General features: G+C 38.5%; 1 protein-coding gene across 1 annotated transcript in view; it reads left to right on the top strand.

Annotated features, from left to right (window-relative positions):
• Positions 1-19,782, top strand: part of LOC106526626 (potassium/sodium hyperpolarization-activated cyclic nucleotide-gated channel 2) — a 32,875-nt gene that overhangs the window by 4,840 nt on the left and 8,253 nt on the right. Inside the window, exons 2-4 of the mRNA XM_014021267.1 lie at positions 65-488; positions 3,320-3,481; positions 14,145-14,363. Of these exons, the coding sequence (XP_013876721.1) occupies positions 65-488; positions 3,320-3,481; positions 14,145-14,363 (805 nt within the window). The remainder of the gene's footprint in view (positions 1-64; positions 489-3,319; positions 3,482-14,144; positions 14,364-19,782) is intronic.

Here is a 19,782-nt window from a genome sequence, read left to right as displayed (position 1 = left end):
CACACACACACACACACACACACACACACACACACACACACACACACACACGCACGCCTGATAGGTTCTACTGGGATTTTACAATGCTGCTGTTTATGGTGGGCAACCTGATCATCATCCCCGTTGGCATCACCTTCTTCAAGGACGAGACCACCACGCCCTGGATCATCTTCAACGTGGTCTCCGACACCTTCTTCCTCATGGACCTGGTGCTCAACTTTCGCACTGGAATCATCATTGAGGACAACTCGGACATCATTTTGGACCCTAAAACCATCAAGAAGATGTACTTAAAAACTTGGTTCATTGTAGATTTTATCTCCTCCATCCCAGTGGATTACATATTCCTAATAGTGGAGAAAGGGATCGACTCGGAGGTGTACAAGACGGCTCGGGCCCTGAGGATTGTCCGTTTTACAAAGATATTAAGTCTTCTGAGGCTTCTGAGGCTCTCCAGATTAATACGCTACATTCACCAATGGGAAGAGGTAAGGATACACACATTTTATGTCTGTCCCTGATCAAATTACTGCTGTGTTTTACTAATAACAAAACTCAGACACAAAGAGGAAGACGTAGCCTGTCTTGTTAGCGATGAAAGGTCACTGATTTGTCTCCAATATGCTGGTTCTGGCTCATGACCAAACCGACAAGCTGCCCCTCTGTCTGCTCCAAGTCGCCTGCCCTCCTGATTTATTGATGCTGTCACCTGCCACCTGGAGACAAACAAACAAATATGATGTCAGCAACACATTTAAACATGATCAAACTTTGCTTGCTAGTTTCTCCTACTGTCGCTGCAGCCCCTTGCTCTTCCATCTCGCAGTCTGACCCGGCAGTCCCACAGGTGGCTTCAGGCTGTCTAATAAGCAGCCTATTATCAGGATAAACATAGTTAATCAATTAAAGCACCAGAGGAGGAGCAGGTGAGGTGGAGGATAATGGTAATAATCAGCGCTGGAGGGGGCAATTGCCTGTGATTAGATATGTGTCTAATAGAATAAAACAAAGGTAAATAAACTGATTTTGAGTCAGCTTGGATCCRTTTTTATCAACAAAATGAATTAAAATAAAACTGTGAAATTACATTTTCTGTTTGGCTGAGAAGAAAAACAAACTAAAATGAACAGAACAGAGACTAAAATAAAAGCTAAAAATAGCAAAACCCTGTCTAAAACATGAAAGAAGTAAAATAACTTAAAGCTGAAATGAGCAAAACACAAGCTAAGCTAAAGCAAAATCTTATCAAAAATCTATAAAAGCAGTGGTTTAAAGTGCCTGTATATCCTTCAAACACAAACAATTAAAGAAAACATCTTTAGATTTAAGAAATTTAGAATAAAATACATAATTTTACACTTTTTGTCACAAAACTGGCAGATTTTCAGACTGTTTTTTCAGACATCTTGTTTGGCTGAGCCAAAGTGAAACAGGAAGTGACATCAAAGGGGAATTCAAGAAAGAAAACTCTCTGGTCTTTGCTTATTGAAACAATATAATTTGAACTCTATTTATTTTTCATCTCTCTCAGAGAGACTGAAAATATTCTAAAGACACATCAGATTCTCCTCTACAGTCTGTAATTTTAGTTATTGTAGCGATGCTCTGTTCACATGCAGACATTCCTCTTTGACATCATTTYCTGTTACTTCACATGCAAATATTTCAACAACTGTTCATCTCAGTGATGTGAAACATTTGTTACAATAAGTTAGTAAGGATATCTTTCAAAAAGTGCATTCATATTCATAACAAAAAATTTAATCTCACAGGCACTTCAACGCTAAAAGCAAAACAAAAGCTAAAACCCAAATGTAGCATATAATAGCTGAAAGTTAAATGTAGCAAAAGGCTAGATCAAAGCCAAWCACTGGCTAAAAGTTAAAATAACAGAAGGCCAGCTGAAAGCTCAAAGTAGCATAAAGTARTATACTGAAGCAGATTTCAAAGAGAACACTGATTTTAAAACTATTTAAACAATCTCAATGTATTTCTTGCCTTTTAAAGAAAGTCAATTTTTTTTGAAAAGTATTAAAGCCACAAACGCAATAGTTGTATTGTTTGAAGAGTTAAAACAAAAAGTATGTGGAACTGGTTTGATTGCAGAAAAGAAGACAATAATATGCGTGCTGACTCAGCATTCAGACAATAAAACTGTGTTTTATAAAGTGTAATTTCTTTCTGCTTGTCCCTCCCCAGTCTAAATTTTTGTTGGACGTTTTTTTTTTTGTTCTTCCAACTGAAGGAGATCAGCTCGGGACACAAGCGGTGTCACGAGATCACTCACCGTTTAGGTTTTTTTTTGCCAGCGTTAGCGACGTTGGCATTTTGCAGCAGTGAACAGCGCAGTGGGCTCGRCTGCTCACTTGACCTTTGTATAATTGGATTTCTGAAGATATGATGGGATGTGCACACATGCACACACGGTGTTGCATGATGGGAAGTGATACAGCATGTGTGGAGAATGAGAGTAAGATGAGCTGAAGAGTAAAGACACTGATTGACCTGAGCAGTTCAAATGCATATTTTGCAAATTTTCCACTGTGATTTATTTAGAAACTCCAGACGTTTGAGCCTAAAGCTCTGTTCTTGGAGCTGGACCTCTTCGGCCGCTTGTGTTGCGGTACAGTTTCTCTGATCCATTCCCGGTGAGAAGAACATCATCGTGATCTCTGTTTTCTTGGTTACTGATGAATAGAAAGCGACAGTGAAAAAATCATAAAGGTTAAAGCTGCTTTTAGAAAGTTCAGCACATGTGATTCATGTCCAGTCTCATTCCTCATCACTCCCATCACCAAGTATCTCTTCTCCCTCAGCTGCACTAAAACGACCCACTTCCTTCAGAGTGGACTTCATCACACATGTTTTAAATGGAGCTGCTGCATGTTTACACCCTGCTCCAGAATATTTTGGTTGTTTGTCGTTAAGCTGTGAGGTTATTCAGGTTTCTGATGATCGGCCTGATTGACGCTTGGGACGSCTCAGACTATCGGTTATTCAGGATCGTGATGGTCCCTGTCCGACACTCTGTCCATGTGACGATGGTGTTGTTAGCGCAGCTCCGTAGCCTGCAGGCCTGTGTGAGCGTCTGTGCGTGTTCGAGACGCTCACCRATGTCAAGCATCTCTGCGTGAAAAGTTGTCTCATCCGCTCCCGCTGGGTTCAGTTTGTTGCTGACGGTGCGTCGCGTTCCCTGCTCGTTAATCAGAGCCAGCAGAGCTGAGCGGGGATTTACCCAACTTTGACATCGTATGACTTCATCGCCACATGCGTCARTTTGGTTTTAACGCCTCCTTCTGTCTCCACGGTTGCCATCCAGATCTTCCACATGACCTATGACCTGGCCAGCGCGGTGATGCGGATTATCAACCTGATTGGGATGATGCTGCTGCTGTGTCACTGGGACGGCTGCCTACAGTTCCTGGTTCCCATGCTGCAGGACTTCCCTTCTGATTGCTGGGTGTCCCTAAACAAAATGGAGGTACGTATGAGGGAATCGGGCCAATTTCACTGACAGAGAGGTGACGAATGAAAGAAATCACTTCCATAAATTGTGTAATCATAACATAAACAAGGGTGTACCTTATACCGAGGGGGTGAGGGTGTGTGCTGTGCTCTAAAACCCTGCATGTCATTTTCAGCAATTATGCTTRAATATACATATAAATAAATAAAAATAAGTAAATTTGAAATCAGGTCAAAGCTACCTAAAAACAACGAGAGAGTTGCAGCAGTGCACTTAACTAGTTAATTTCTATTACGTTGGAGCAGATTATGTAATTTATTAGGGCTGGGGTTACAAATTATTGTGAGGTCAAAACATCCCATAACCCCCCCGCATGTTACCCCATGGACATTTTCAGTATCTATAAAAGGGATGGAACATAATCTGTGCATGGTTATTTATTTATTTTTGCATTTTCCCCATTTCAAAACAAAATCACAAAAAATAACATTTTTTTTGTTTTTAAAACCTAAATGTAAAATTTACCTATTTAAACATCTGCAGTGTTTGACTTTTACTTCAATCATCTAAATCCAAGATAAAATAAATACTGTTGTTTAAATATGTAGCAATACCGTGATGGAAGTCGCCAAATAAGAAGAAGAGTTTAAAGTGGCTGAAAGACTGCTTAAATACAGAAAACATTCCTAAAGATATCAGCAATGTCTGCACTCGAACACTATTCTGTAACGACTATAGAACTTTGTGATGTTTTTCTAATTTAAACAAACAAAAAAAAACCCACACCAATTTTTAATTTTTATTTTTTTTTTTTGCTTTTTGTTAATGGGACAACCAAATAGCTAACCATACACCGACTAAACACAATTATTTTGTTTCATTTCTACTGATGATGGCTGACAGCACATTCTGACAAATCAGATGTTCAAACGGATTGAGATCCGATCATTTTAAAGACCAAAGCTGCACAATTTATCATACAAATGTTGTCCTCACAACACTGATATCACAAAGGATCACCTGTTCTATATGGGTAAATTTCTCAGCCCTGTACAATGTCATTTTTTGCAGTTTGTTTGTCGAGCCAAGTAATAGTTTGTTCATCCCAATTAGACAGGATCCATAATCAGATCAAACAAAGGTTTTGCTGTCTGTTTCCTCTTGCCCCATGTTCTGCCTTTGTCTCCTTCACCTTCCTTCAGATCACGGAGCATGACCACGTCCCTTCTCTTTTTGCCATGTTTGCAGAACATCAGCTTTTAAAGCAACCTGCTCAGCATTTTATGCATCCCACAAAGCATTAACTGCTGCCATTTGTGMTTGTGTCGAAAGAGCCTGTCAGAATTTCATGAAGTTTTTTTATCAATTCAGACAGATTTTCCACGGATGTCTGCCTTGTTTACTGTAAAACACCTGTCTGTCTATAGAAATAAGTGGTAAATGTTAGTGATCTAGATAAACTGCTGCTGTAACTACAACAGGGATCTTGGTGCTTTATGGAAACAGAAACATTTGTTTGTGCAAGAATGAAAAAAAATCTCTTATTTAAACAACAGATTTTGCGTTTATGCAAAGAACAGTTATAAATGCCCTTCATCAGAAGAAGCTGAATGATGTAAAATTAATGTTAGATGTCCTTGTTAACATGTTTTCATGGTAATATTTATTCATATGGAAACACATATGCTCAGAAACAGAATTAGTCCAACTTATTCGAGTAAAAAAAAAGTTAGTATTGCTTTCTGACAGTGTAAGAAAATCATTCAAACAGGATTTCCATCGTCTGCAGCAGCGTTCAGTCTGTGAGCCAGACAGAGAACTGGTTCCAGGTGGAAAAAAATAAAATAAAGGGAAAAGAAAGCAGAGATTTAAGCRCACCTCCATCCTCCCCGTGCCTCCTCTTCAGTGCTGAGAGGCGATGACAGGAAAGATAAAAGGTGGGGGGAACAGAGGAATGGGAGGCGGGGGTACGGCCAGGCAGCTGGGCTCTTTGTTGCCATGTCTCTCTCAGAGATAAAAGCTGCTTGTTTATGGGTCTGTCTGTCAGCCCAGCCTTTCACTGAGCAGGGGAAGACCACACCAGCCCCAGACACACGGCACAAGTCCAAATTGTTTTTTAAACAGATCGAGTTCTGCTCCCAGGCGTGGTCTCGGTCCAGCATGACTCGTCGTAAATCTCGAGGCTTGACGTTTTTCTGGACAGGACCGTTGATTCTTGTTTTCTTTTATGGCCTTGCAGAAGCTGTTTCTGGTTAAGAAACATGTCCTAATTGTCATGTTAGTGGGAGGAGAGGGATTACTTTCCATTTGATATGCCAGTCTCGGCCACACTGCAGCTTGGTTGATGTGGGTTTTTTAGTGATGAATCAGTTCAGGTTTGTAGCTTTGTTTCAAAACAGAAAACCACACAATATGACACAAAATTTTTACCACTACAATATGTCAACTTTATCTTTGTGTGTCTAACTAGGAAATTAAAAATGTTTCAAGCTTCATGATCTGACCATGTGTCAAAACTGATCGCTGTTTACAAACCTCATAAAATAACTTACAACCAGTGTCATTAAATTATAGGGAGGGTGTTATAAGAGTTAAACACGTCATCAAATTAAGATGTCTAAATTGTAGAAACTAACAAACATTTAGTATGCAAATCCATCAACTAAATATGAGCCTGGAAAGTGATTTCACTTTACTGCAGTGAGACGTAAAAATGATTTAAAATGCAATATTTAATGAATGYAGAGCATACGCACACACTGACCGTAATGAGTAGAGTTAAATCCACTTTACTAGATGATAAGCTTCAAATTTAAGGGTTTTAAAAGGATACTTGGTGTTTTAATGCAGTATTCACCATACCAAAGAAGACAAGTACTGAACTGTTTCTGATCACTTCACATATTTCAACCATTAAAAAAAAACCTCTCTAATTTCTGGCAGTATTCCTCTTTTATTATCGTCGGCTGCTGAAGATGACAATGTTTTTGCTAACTTCTGCATGTGTTCATTCATTTGGACATTAGTGGAGTCTTTTATAAACTGCTTACTAGATTTAAATAAAATTTTCTTAGAGTCTAATAATCTGCAACAAATCATAACAATTAACCGTTTTACAGATCTTAAGCTAAAACTAGAGACACAGCATTTCCTGTGAAAATATTGCTGAATAGCTGAAAGCTGCTAAAGAAACTTATAAACTACTGTATTTTTGCTCGCTGAATTTTAACAGTTGAGGTGGAACCGAAAATTAGCCAAATGATTCCTGGAATTTATTGAAGAACCCAAACTTTGAAAACAAAAACTTCAAGAGGCAGAGAATAACTGAAAAAAATAATTCAGAAACATACGGATTAAAAAATAGTAGCATCATTGCTGAAAGGAGTCAAAAAAGCTGAAGAGAGCAGAAAGAAAATGAAAGGAACAAAATAAAGTTAAAAGGATCAAGTTAGCGACTAAAATCAGCAAAACAGAAGCTGAAGGAAGCTAACATTTGCATCAAGAAATTAAAAAAGCAGAACCAGAACAAAAAGGTAAAAAGTAAAATTTATGATTGTTGTGAAGGGTTTTAGGCGGCACGGTGGCTCAGTTGGTAGAGCTGATGCCTCTCAGCAAGAAGATCACCAGTTCAAATCCCAGTCCGGGGACCTTTCTGTGTAGAGTTTGCATGTTCTCTCCGTGCATGCGTGGGTTCTCTCCGGGTACTCCGGCTTCCTCCCACAGACCAAAAACATGACTGTTAGGTTAATTGATAACTCTAAATTGTCCCTRGGTGTGAGTGAGAGAGTGAATGGTTGTTTGTCTCGTTTGTCTCTATGTGTGGCCCTGTGATGGACTTGCGACCTGTCCAGGGTGTACCCCGCCCCTCGCACTGTGACTGCTGGATATGGGCACCAGTGACCCACGCGACCCTGAAAAGAAAGAAGCGTGTACAGAAAATGGATGGATGGATGGGTGAAGGGTTTTATGGATGTTGGAGACAAATCCATTTTCAATTAGAAAAAATCTTAGTTTGAATGTTTGATAAACATTCCAGATGCTGATCATCTATCAGAGAAATGCAGGAAAGATTCAATATATCCATTTGAAGCATGTATTAAACACAATGCAGTGTTTTAGTTCATAGCTCATTTTTTTATTATTCTGGATGCAATCAACTACAGCTTCAACCCGTGCTTTATGCGCAGGATGCAGTGCTGTGTGAGTTTGCAGAACTGGTTGATGAAGGTTGGGCCTGACAGGTCACTGACTCCTTCAGCTCTCTCCTCGCTGTGCAATCAGAGACAGTACGACTCCAGAGAGCCGTCACTCTCCAGCCAAAGGGGCCGCTCTTCCGGCTTGGTACCGGCTTGCATACAGCCGCCTGAGACCAGCTCCCTATTGAGTCCCTGACAACTCACGACATTAGCCATTGTGTTGCAGCCAGAACCTCCATCAAGCCCTGCACCCCTGCAGTCGCTCTGGAGGTGTGATCCTGCAGGCAGAACAGAACTCAAAGGRTTGAGAGAGTCCTTGAGTGACTTCCACAGACCAGCAAATGGATTCTGTCAAACTTAAGCAATAGAAGTTTCTTTTTTTAACCATTTCACCTGCATTTTCCCCCTTTTATGTTCCATATAGCCTTGTCAAACTTATTGCCTCATTAGAGAGCTGAGAGGCCTCTGCTGTTTCTCTATAGAATTTGATGTATTCATCTGTAAATTCAGAAATTGCGTGAAGTCATAATAGGAAGAGCAATCAGCAGGAGGGGTTTCATAAGAGCTGCATGGTAGCAAACCACTTTATTTACACATGATTAGTTTGACCAAACAGCATCACAGGTCTGCAGATTGGATTGAAAAGCCTCTCTGGTCCAGTGAGGGCTTCACAGGTCAGGGAGCTGCAGTCTGACTTCTGCAAATGGACACGAGGCCAGGAGGTATTCGTTTCCTGGATGAGGAGAAGCTGCGAGGAGATGAAATTATATCGGTCTCATGAGAATTTAGGTGTACAGCCCCCTCCAGGACACACATGCACACTGGTTTTTCTATCCTTGTGGGGACATTGTGTTGACTTCCATTCATTTTTCAGTGATTGTTATGGCCTAACCCTGACTCCTTACCCCAAACGGCATTGATACCCGTGGGGACAAGGCTTTGGTCCCAATAAGGAACAATGGGTCACCACAAGGATGTGCGTGTCTGAAACATGGTCACCATGATGTAGCAAATACACATCCAAACACACACACACACACACACATCACTAAGTTTGGAAACCTAATCAAAAGTAGAACTAATGAACTTGTGTTTGGTTATATTTCTGCACATTGGTTCTAGATCAGTAATGTGTCCTTATTTAAGAAAAGTTGTTTACAGATGAGGAGAGAAAAAAAATCAAACCAAGACTTTTCTCTGATCTTTCTATAGTAACATAAATGTGTTTATGGCCAACACAGAAATCTACTTAAAGTGAAGCAAAGACAATTGTGTTTTTATTTGTCAGAAGGAGCTTTCTCACATCTGATTAAAGAGATTACATTTGTTGTTGTTGTTGAGTTAATCGATCCATTTTGTTAGCAGGACCTGCTGCTACGTTCTCCCCTAATTCATGTGGAAGCATTTAGAATGTGCTCAGTTTTTCAAGCACTGCGACAACTACACAAACTACAAAACAAGTTTGGAAATACATCTTTAAAAATGTCATGTTTTAGAAAAGTAACAGCAACATTTTATCATGTAGTTGTTGAAGCTAAAGTGCAGATAGATAACTAAGGAATATTTGGAAAGATGGTAAGCTTGAGGAGAACAAAAACATGGCAGGTTAGGAAACACAGACCATGGACAGGAAGCAAACAACAGGACACAGAATATAACGGAACACTAACGAGGAAGAAACAACAACACCTGGGGAGAGACAAGAGGATCAGGTGAAAGTGGGCGGGGCCAGGAGCTGAAMTGACACCAGGAGAACTGATCAAAATCTAAACTAGAGACACCAAAGTCACTGATAACACAAGTACAAAACTCAAAGCACAAGAACCCAGAACATAAATAATAAWAAWAAAAAAACAATCTAAAGGAACTAAATGACTGAAGAACACAGATCTTGACACACTTTTGTTTAAAGTGCAGAATACACCATGTCGTTTAGGAGTTACTGCTTACTAACATTTCAGCACCATAGCTTCAGCATTAGGTTGTACACTAGGTTATGTTTGTAGCAATGAAAACAAGATTTTATTACATTAAACTGACTTGATCATATCTAGAAAAGATGGCTTATCTTACAATTGTTGGCCTAAAAAAGAAACTAACAGCCAATATTTTTTCAACATAATGTTTCAATGAATGGAATGTTGTAAATGAAGCATCAGAAACTCCTTTATTGGAACTGACTGTGACTGTAGGTTGAATTTTTAAATGTTATTTGTACTTGTTTTATTTTGTAAAACATTAATTTTTCGCATGACCAGGCAGACATCACTTTGTTCATATTAGATTAAATGACACAATTCACTTTTCAGTTTCTTCTAAGCTCATTTTCAGCTAAATTATGTGATAAGGATGTGCTGCCCTCCACAATCAGAGGCACATTTCACTGTTCAAACAGCATATTGTTAGAAAATGCAAATACAAATAATGACCAACCACAATTTAAAAGTTTTTGGAGTCGGCACAATTTAAATGAAAACTACGGTGACTTTTGTTACATTACAGACATTTTGAATGATTTAAAAGTTTGTCTCCTCAGCCTCACTCCTATCCATTTCTGCATTTCAACCCCACAGTARATACCAACAGGGGAAATATAAGGCTACTAAGAGTGTAAAAGAAAAATAACTTCTTGTTTTTGGTTGTGAATAGGATTTTTAAAAAGCCTGACATTGCCAGACCCTTTGAAGGAAAAAAAAAAAGTAGACAGAAAGTTTCAAATTTGTCGACAAATCACTGAACAGTTTTTCAATAWCTCTGTTTTGTATTTTCTCCCATCATGATCCTGATTCTTGGGGCCTGAATGTTTTGTAAAGGAAAAACAAGTGCCGTCATTCATCARTCTGCTGATCCACATGAACACCTTTGCACATCAAAAACTCTTCTTCAAACTTTACTTTGGATAAAAATGAACTCATTCAAGTTTTCCCGAATTTACTTCATCAAGTTATGTCAACTGGTTCCAATAAACCAAGTTGTGTAAATGTAAAACACTTGACTAATTTTACCAGGGATGTAACTTGATGAAGTAAATTCAACCTTGTTTAGTGTGAATAATTAACTCCTTTCATAATGAGTTCTGATTTAAATTAGTAGAGTGTAACTAGCAGTGGTGGGCACAGTTCCCCTAAAGCACTAAAGCACTAATAGGGGAACTAATTTCTTGATTAGTGCTTTAGGGTTTTTGCTATTTTTTTTAAATTCATTAGTGGATTAACACTTGTTAAATTTATGGGCTAAATTTAGAAGCACTAACTGAGGTCTTTAAATGTTATTGATCAACATTATTGTTCACCGCTGAGGGTGAAAGCTGTCATACATTTTGCTCATATGTGTGTCACTTATCTACAAGATCATGTGTCAAACTCAAGGTCCGTGGGCCAAATGTGGCCTGTGGATGACTCCCAATTGGCCCGCCAAGGGGAATAAGTGACAATATTCTGCACAGAGTAAATATTGTCTCATACTGACTGAAGATTGTTTCATGTGTCAACTGGATTATATAAGTGCTTTAGAATTAGGGGACCTAAATATTTGAGGTAGTRCTTTAGAATTAGGGGACCTAAATATTTGAGGTAGTGCTTTAGAATTAGGGGACCTAAATATTTGAGTTAGTGCTTTAGGGTTAGTGCAAATAATATTTAGATTAGTGCTGCCCAACACTGGTAACTAGTTAGGAGGTAAAAGCATATTTTTGTATGTTTTGAATGTAACAAAACAAAAGTAAAAGTCACAATTATATGAAATATTTGATAAAGTTACAGATCCTCAAAAAAATGACCGAAGCTGTAACAAATTARAAATACTTTGTTTCGATAAACTTTTGGAAAAAAAACATCTGTACTCATATATACCATCTTGCCGGTGGCACTGTACAGTTTGAGCAGTTTTCATTTGAAACATAAAAGACATAAAACTGAGTGCTGGTGTGGTATATTAAAACAAATAAAATGGACACATCATTTAAATCCCCCCCACCCCCAGTATTGCATCATCATAATGCTGGTGGCTACAACTACAACACTCTAAGCTAAATCTGATGTTTATTTGTGAACAGAGAGAACATGCGGCTCTCCTTAAAGCATGCAGTCAAAATGAGTTGCATTACTGTGCTTTTGTTATTTTATTTTGAAGGCCTTATGTGCCGCAGGGTTAGAKCAACCTGTGTAAAGACTCATTTTAGTGCACAAGCGGTTTGATCTAAAGCCTCGCTCTCGTCAGCCAAGTTCAGATTCTCTGCAGCTAAAATAGATGTTGATTAAAGCGGAGGATAGTTTCCCAAACTGAAGTCTCTGAGGAGAACTGTTGAGACTGAGGTGGATATGGAGTCTCTCCGACTCTCTTACTGCGCTATTTCAGATTCAAAGTGCTCATCATTCATCTATTATTCAATCTGTTTCACTCCACTGTTACTTTTTCGGTTTTTACATCCACCATTTAGTCCCAGCCCACTTGGTGGAGCTATATATATTTTTGGAGCCTTGATGCTCCTCCGCTCACACACTCAGAGACCTTTCTGTTGCTCTGAAGCCTTTTATTGTTGTGTTGCTGATAGCAAACCTGACTGAAAACACTGTCACGTCTAATTATTTAATATGTTTTCTATTTTAGATTGAACTGTAAAACATTATTGAGAGACGGCGGTCTGATTTTTTATTTTTTTATTTTTTACAGATGGCCTGTCTTGTTCTGCAATCAAATATTGAAGAAAAAACACTCAATTTGTTATCATTATATTAAATGAACATATATTTTAAATTGCATGAGAACTTTAGAGATCTGACATTTTATTATTTGAGCTTTCTGGTCATAAAAATGGTAAAAACATAACATTTGTGAGGAACATTGGCTGAAGTGTGTTAAATCTGTTGGCCCTGAATCAATAACTGGTACAGCAAACAGAGAATCTGGAGTTTTCATTTAGATCTCAAGGACAAACATGAGACACAACTTTTATTGGTCGAGGAGGCAGCGAGCTGACAGGTTGTAAAAATCAACAATACTTTTGTTGAACGGCTGACTGAACTGAAACAAACCGGACAAGAAAAGAACCTGCTACAGGATCTAACAAAGTATGTACATTTAGGAACTTTGTTAACAAATTAACTGACAGGATATGGAATACAGCTTTGATACACGWCTGATGGTTCTGAGACGATTGTATCAGGAAAACCTTTGGACTGACGAGATATTCTGATCCGGTAGACCGATATGTTTTCATTATGCAGACTCAGCTTTGGCATTAACATGGTTTACGTTCAGCACATGTGCATTTGTATAGGAACGTGAAACGACAGTCCCAGWAACCCACATAAACACACATCAAATGAATTATTAAGTGGAAAAAAAAATACAAACTTTCTTTACAGAAAACAGAAAACATTTTTCAAATCGAAATATATTGTATTGTTTGTTTTTTTCTATTATGGTAAATTAATATATTCAATGCTTTTTAAAGCTTAAGGTCTAAGCTATGGAAAAATGAAGTTCCAAACAAAAAATAAATAAATGAATAAACATGACTTCTGCTGAGATCATTGTGCAGTCATAGACACACACTTTCCTCAAAAAGTTTTCTGTATGTAAATGATTTCCCCTTCTCTGTATAAGTGAACTCATCTCCTCTGAGCAAGTCCTGCAGTTTCACCTCAGCATGTTCAGTTCTGATCATCCACTGGTCTGAACTTCTCTACATTATTACCCTGACAGAGATGAAATCTGTCTGTCCCTCAAGCTTCAGGTTGTGATTTGAGCAGAATGCCTGCATGTTATTACACATTTTTACTTTTTATTCCCTTTTTCTTTTTACAGTTTTTCTTCTGTCGGGCACTTTATAGAGAATTGTTCTTCTTTGAGCTTTGCTGCCCTCTGCTTTACTTATGAACAGTTAATATATCTCAACACATTGATCTGAATGTCCTTTTGCTGCAGTTCTGTATTTTCTGTCTTTTTGTTATTGTAAATCTTCAACGAGACCTGCTCAGCTTGATTCAACCATTCTCATGAATAATGCTGAGGTTCTGTTGCGTATGTTGTGTTCATCTTCTTATTGTCATCAAACAGCTTCATTAATGCACTCTTTGTAAATGACAATCGGATGTTTATGTGGGGACACAGGTCTGCTCACCAGCAGCGGCCTGGTGACCGCCACACGGCTGTCGCTGCCTCTAGTAGATTCCTGCTCACACACAGCTTCGAAAGGGCATATTTAATGACCTCTCATTATCATTCCTCTCAAAGGAAATAATTTCCTACCGTCTTTACTTCACTGATTAGGCCTCCAAGGATTTCCCCAACGTTGTTTCCTCTTCCTCCTTCTTTTCCCTCTAATGCAATACAGTCCCTCAAGTTCTCATTTGTACAAARGCAACTCCATGACCCCAATCCTCCCAAAGATTTGCTTTAATTGCTCATATCCTCAAAAACACGTCCTTTTATTAAACAACAGTTTTTAACTGTTTGTTTCCTTTCTTTTCTTTGAACAGAATGATACCTGGTCAGAGCTCTACTCCTTTGCTGTTTTCAAGGCGATGAGTCACATGCTGTGCATCGGTTATGGCCGGCAGGCCCCCGAGAGTCTGTCAGATATCTGGCTGACGATGCTGAGTATGATTGTAGGAGCTACCTGCTATGCTGTGTTCATCGGCCACGCAACAGCTCTGATCCAGTCCCTGGACTCGTCCAGACGCCAGTATCAAGAGAAGGTGAGGAATTGTCTTTTCAACACTTTACAAACACTCTTTGGTACTTTTACAAATTCTTGTAGCTGTCTTTAGTTTAAAAATGAAATAAATAYAAAGATCAAACAGAAAAGTTATTCCATCAAATACTACTTAACTTGATTTTTTTGTCTTAAAGACCCTTTGCAAGTGTTTCAACCAGTCATATCATTTATTAATACCCTGAAGTTAATCACATCAGCTAACTTTACCCTACAGGATAAATCTTCTTTTTGTAAATGAAACCATCACCTTTTCCTGGACAAATTTTAAGAAATATTTGAAATTGCTCCAAATTGCTGAAAGTAATTAACTTATCTTTGCTACGTTTTGTACTTTCTCTTGTTTTGTTTGCACAAAAATTTAAGGTGCAAAAAATGACAAACTAAAAAGTTCTTRAGGACATTTTTGCTGCACTAGTTGTTTTTTTTTCCCTTTCCAACAAAACAAGTGATTGTCATGTTTTTCTGTTAATTGTTTAGTTTCTTAAGTGTTTTATTCTCTTCATGGTTTATGTTTTTTGACTGTTTTTGGGATCTTTTGAGTTCTGCTTCTTGTGTTTCTGACATCAGTCAGTTCTGACTCTGGCTCCGCCCACTTTCACCTGATCCTTATTGTCTCTCATGTTTTCACCATTTCTCCCTCATTAGTTTCCCTTTAYATCTGTTGTGTGTACCTTGTCCATGCACTTTTCCTGCCATTATTGCTGCCTTCTCTGCCATTTGTTTTTGTTGACAAGTTAGGTATTTATTTTTACCTTTAGAGGCCTTGAGTTTTGGTTCTGCAGTTTGAGTTCACTATTTCCAACAAACATGATAGTGAGTTTGCAAAAGTTGCCGCACTAATGATGGTGGCACAGCAGCAATGGTTAGAGCTGCTGCATCTCAGTTTGTAGATTCACCTCCCAGCCTTTCTGTCTGCAGTTCTCTCTGTGCACATATRGGTTTTCTCCAGGTACTCCGKTTTYYTCCCACAGACTACAAAACATACAWATTAGGTTAACTGGTWACTCTAAATTGTCTTTAGGTGAGAGTGTGAATAGTTGTTTGATTGTTGCTGTATATCTGACTACCCTTTGGAGAATCAAGATGGYTACCACAGCTAACCAAACGTAGCAAACAGAAAATAGCTAAACCTYAGTCATTAAGGAGAAATTGGCTGTTGGAGTAGCAGAGTCCACTCTGAGACCGGTTGCACAAAATGCCTCTCTTGCAAAAGAGATGGGATTGGCCTGTTTAATAAATAAATATTAAACCACACAAAACTGTCTCACTCAGGGTTTTTTATGAAGGAAATGCTTTAGTTAATTTTCTTTTATAAGTTTGCAAATTCAAACATGCTTTAGTTTTTGWTTTTGCTACTTAAAACCCAGGACCRGTRTAATGCTTCASYTTTCATAGTCCAGTTACCATAAACTCTTCCTCACCTTAAACACCAACACTTTACTAAATGTAAGGCACTACATTGTAACAAGCACTGTTGATTTAATTCAAATCAACTCTGTAATTTCTAATTATTTACTGGTCACTTGCTGAATGCAAATAATTCATCACTTTAAATGAAAAATTTGATTTYTAACAGGTGATATAGTTAGACTTTGTATTACTTTTTTAAAGCTGTTGCTTCTTAGTAAGTGTTTTATTCMGTTTTTTAACTCTGTTTTAGTTTGAATATGATGGAAAATATTTTTACAAAGAAATAAGTTGTTTAACCTTTGCCCCTAACAACCCACTCTCTCTCTCTATTTTTTTGGTCATGAGTTTATATTCTTTACGTCTTTTTTGTGTGTGTCTGCTGACGGGCACTGCAGCATCGGCCTGTGGCGTTAGCGGCTCGGCTGCTCTGTTTCCAAGCAGAGTCTCGCTGGCTGYAAGCAGAGGGGATGCTGCTGGCTGTCGACAGCCAATCAGAGGCTGCGGGTGTGTTTGGCCAGGTAGAGCCACGTTGGCAGGGGCTGGGCGTGAGCGTGCGTGTGCCTGCGCGTGTGCGCGCACGCGTTATGATTTCCCCTTGGGCAGCAGTGGAATTGATGAGGCAGCAGACCAGCATGTCCTGCCAATGTCATCCTGAAGGTGACGTAAGCAACCATGGCTGCCTTCCTCTCTGCCTCTTCCCGATAACTCACGCTCGTGGTATCACTCCATCTGCACTCTCTATTATGTTCTCCATATCTTTAACTATCCTTCTTTCAATATGATGCCCCCCCTCCCTTCACTGCTCTAATATCTCCATTATTTTTTGCTTTATCTCATTCTTTATCTCACACGTTAGTCTCCTCTTGATCTAATTTATTCTCAGGTTCTGTCTCTTTTTGCCTCCCTCTCTATCCTTTCTGGTTCTGGTGTCCTTGAAAGGTGCGGAGCTACGGCTGCCCGGCTGCTACGGGGAGTAAAAGCGACGGGGAGGGGAAACCTGTGGGAGACAGAGTCCTGGATGTTTGAGGGCGGTGTATTTCACATCAGAGTTTTGGAGTGTTTTTGTCCGGCTATCATTAGGTGGAACTCCAGGATTATAAATCATACTCAATAAATGGTTTAGAGGACAACAATTCAGCACGCAGAGTACCGACTAGTGCTCTTATTTTTAACATTTGTGTCAGATGATGGCAGTCAAAAGGGTACAGAAGAAGTCTCTCGTGTTTTCGCCCAGTGTGGTTATTGCTTAAATGGGCAAGCCACCCAGGAGAATGACAATTACCCAAACTGCTATTTATTACSCTGTGGCTGAGGCTTGACCGTTTAACCCTCACATTAAAATCTGTGGGATTGAGAAAATGAAGCCTGAATTATTTAGGCACTATGAAGCATTTTAAAAGCTAAACAGCCTATTATTTGTTCAGTTTGAAGATAAACTGAGCAAAAAAAAGTGACATCAGAAATGTGCTCATAAAGCCATGAAGTTTGTGTTTAGTCTCAGGAATTAGGCCAATTTCTTAGTACAAGTTCATCCTGTTTCTGTCATTTTTCTGCTTAAGTGAACTTTTCCCGGATCGCTTTCTCTGACCACTTTTCAGATTTTCATTTTTCTGAGGATTAGGATTTCAGCTGAGGATGTGTGTATTATTGAAAAAATAAATAAAAAAGGAGAAAGTACATGCAGCAGAATGGAGTCAGCGATGCCACTGAGGGTGGTGCTGATGCTGCCGGGTGGATTTGCCGCGCCGGCAGACAGGACTAAAAATGACATTATAATAATTTTGACGGTGTTTGCAAAATAAGACCACTGGCAGCGTGTTACAGACTCAAACTGGGTGTTTTCATTTAAATGCAGAGGGAATGTCAGGTTACATGTATGAAGAATTTGGATTTTGTGGATTTGGTGCAGAATCACATGAGTTCTTTACACCTAAGACTGGTTTAATAACTAACTTCAAACTGAGAATTTGAAATTTGGATATAGTTCAGTGAGACAAGTAAAATAACGAGTGTGGGTATTAGAACTCAAAAAATGCTGACTCGTGGATAAGAGTTTTAATAAGCTAAACAGAAGCTGACTGTGCAGCAAAAAAAGTTGTAACAGAGACTAAACCCATCAGAGATCACAAAGACTGAAATTGAACAGGGAGTATAAAAAAAGGCTAAAGGTAAGAAACTGCACATTATTTAAATAAAAGAAAACTTCAGAGAAGAGTTKTCAAAGACCCAGTTAGATATTTACCAGAAGCTTCAATTAGCTACTACAAAGTAAATCAAACATGAATTGTGTTTGTGTTTTTTTAATTATTATTCCATGCTGAATTTAGACAATCAGCATGTGCAAGAAATGCTTCTTTTTTCTGTTATTACCATTCTTTTTTTGCAGTTTTGACTCATGTCACAGACTACACTTTACTTTTTTATAAACACACTAAAAGTACACGTCTGTGGTGGAACAGGCAGTTCAAACTTCAGCAAACATCRTAGTAAAAAAATAATCCAAATTAGCACAACAAATAACCCTAAAACTCGCACAGAAAGTCTAATACCAGCAGGGGTAAATGATAATATGGATAATTTGTAAATGCTTTGCATCATTTACCCGTTCCTGCTTCATTAAGGCACTAATTAAATGTAGCTTCCAGAGTGTGATCAGTTACATGGTAAAACTGCAGCATCAGTTCAGTACAAGTTCAGTTTGCTGTTTGATAAATGTTTTTTTGGAATATTTCTGAAGTCTTTTGTGTAAATAACTGCCAGCCTTATTTATGCCATTTAGTGTCTCAATACTATTATTTTTTATTTTTCAAGGATGCACCAAAGGCTATGTAGAGAAAAACAAAACTTCATGTACATTTAATCAAACTTTTTTGACAATATACATAAAACAGTTCACATTTAGAAAATGAGAAATTACTGCTGATTTGTATTTAAACATAAGGAAAAGTAATTTTTGAGTTTTGGGCTTTTTGTCCATATGTTTTGTTGTAATTTTTATTTGAAGAAAGAAAATGCAAAGTCAATTCATCATACAGCGCCTCAGGTACAACTGTAACCATCTCCCAAGTGCTTCACATCTAATGCTGAGTCAGCGCTTCTCTGTTTATGTTACTGACCAACGTCCCGACCAGATGTTAGACAGAGCCGGAGCCCAGTCAGCAACACGATGAACAGACGGTAGTTTGAGCTCCCTGTGATAATCCTGCACAACAAGCTTTGTTCTGCTGCCACCATCAATAACAGCCTCTTCTTCCTTTTTTCTGTTTGAAAAGCACTCATTGATCACTTCAGTTACTCATAAACCAACTGATGTTACAAAGGCAGTGGCTGACGTTTAAAACAAAAAACGGTTTCTCTTTTTTTTCTTGTGTCGAATACTATTTTTCTTTCTCCATGAACAAAACTTTATCATCCGGCCTCTTCTGCTTGTCGCTGCGTTTTGAATGAGCTCCAGGATTTCCTGGATTTTCCTAAGAAGCTTCATTTCATTTAATGAGACTTTGTACTGCGCGAGTCCTCTCAGTGCGCCGTCACACATCTCCGAATTACAGACAGACAAGACAAGCTCTGACTTCCCGCTATCTGATTTTTCTTTCTTTATGTGAATGTGCTTCTTACTGTAATGAGTTGAGCTGGGAGAGAATGAAGTGAAGAGATCCTGCTTCCAAGTAGTGATTTGAGTTGAACCTGAATTAGAAATTTGGGAAGTAAATGAGAGTATACAGTATATGTTATTTTATTAAACTCAAATGTTTGGTCAAATTATCTTTAAATGCCTGGAATGTGCATATGTTTGAGTAGATCTTTTATAAAATTTTCTGGGGGAAAATTCTGGGGAGACCCCCTAGAAACTGCTTCACTCCATCGTTGAATTCAACACAAACAGGTGTTCCTCATTGCTGTCAGCAGATGTTGGCAAGTATGACAAAGTATGGCAAATATTGCTAACTATTTTATTTAAATAACCTGGTTTCTAATAATAATAATAA

The sequence above is a fragment of the Austrofundulus limnaeus genome, unplaced genomic scaffold, assembly GCF_001266775.1.
Source record: "Austrofundulus limnaeus strain Quisiro unplaced genomic scaffold, Austrofundulus_limnaeus-1.0 Scaffold3, whole genome shotgun sequence".
In the NCBI taxonomy this organism is placed as follows: domain Eukaryota; kingdom Metazoa; phylum Chordata; class Actinopteri; order Cyprinodontiformes; family Rivulidae; genus Austrofundulus; species Austrofundulus limnaeus.
The sequence above is the reverse complement of the archived record's forward strand: the minus strand, read 5'-3'. Positions and strand labels throughout refer to the sequence as shown.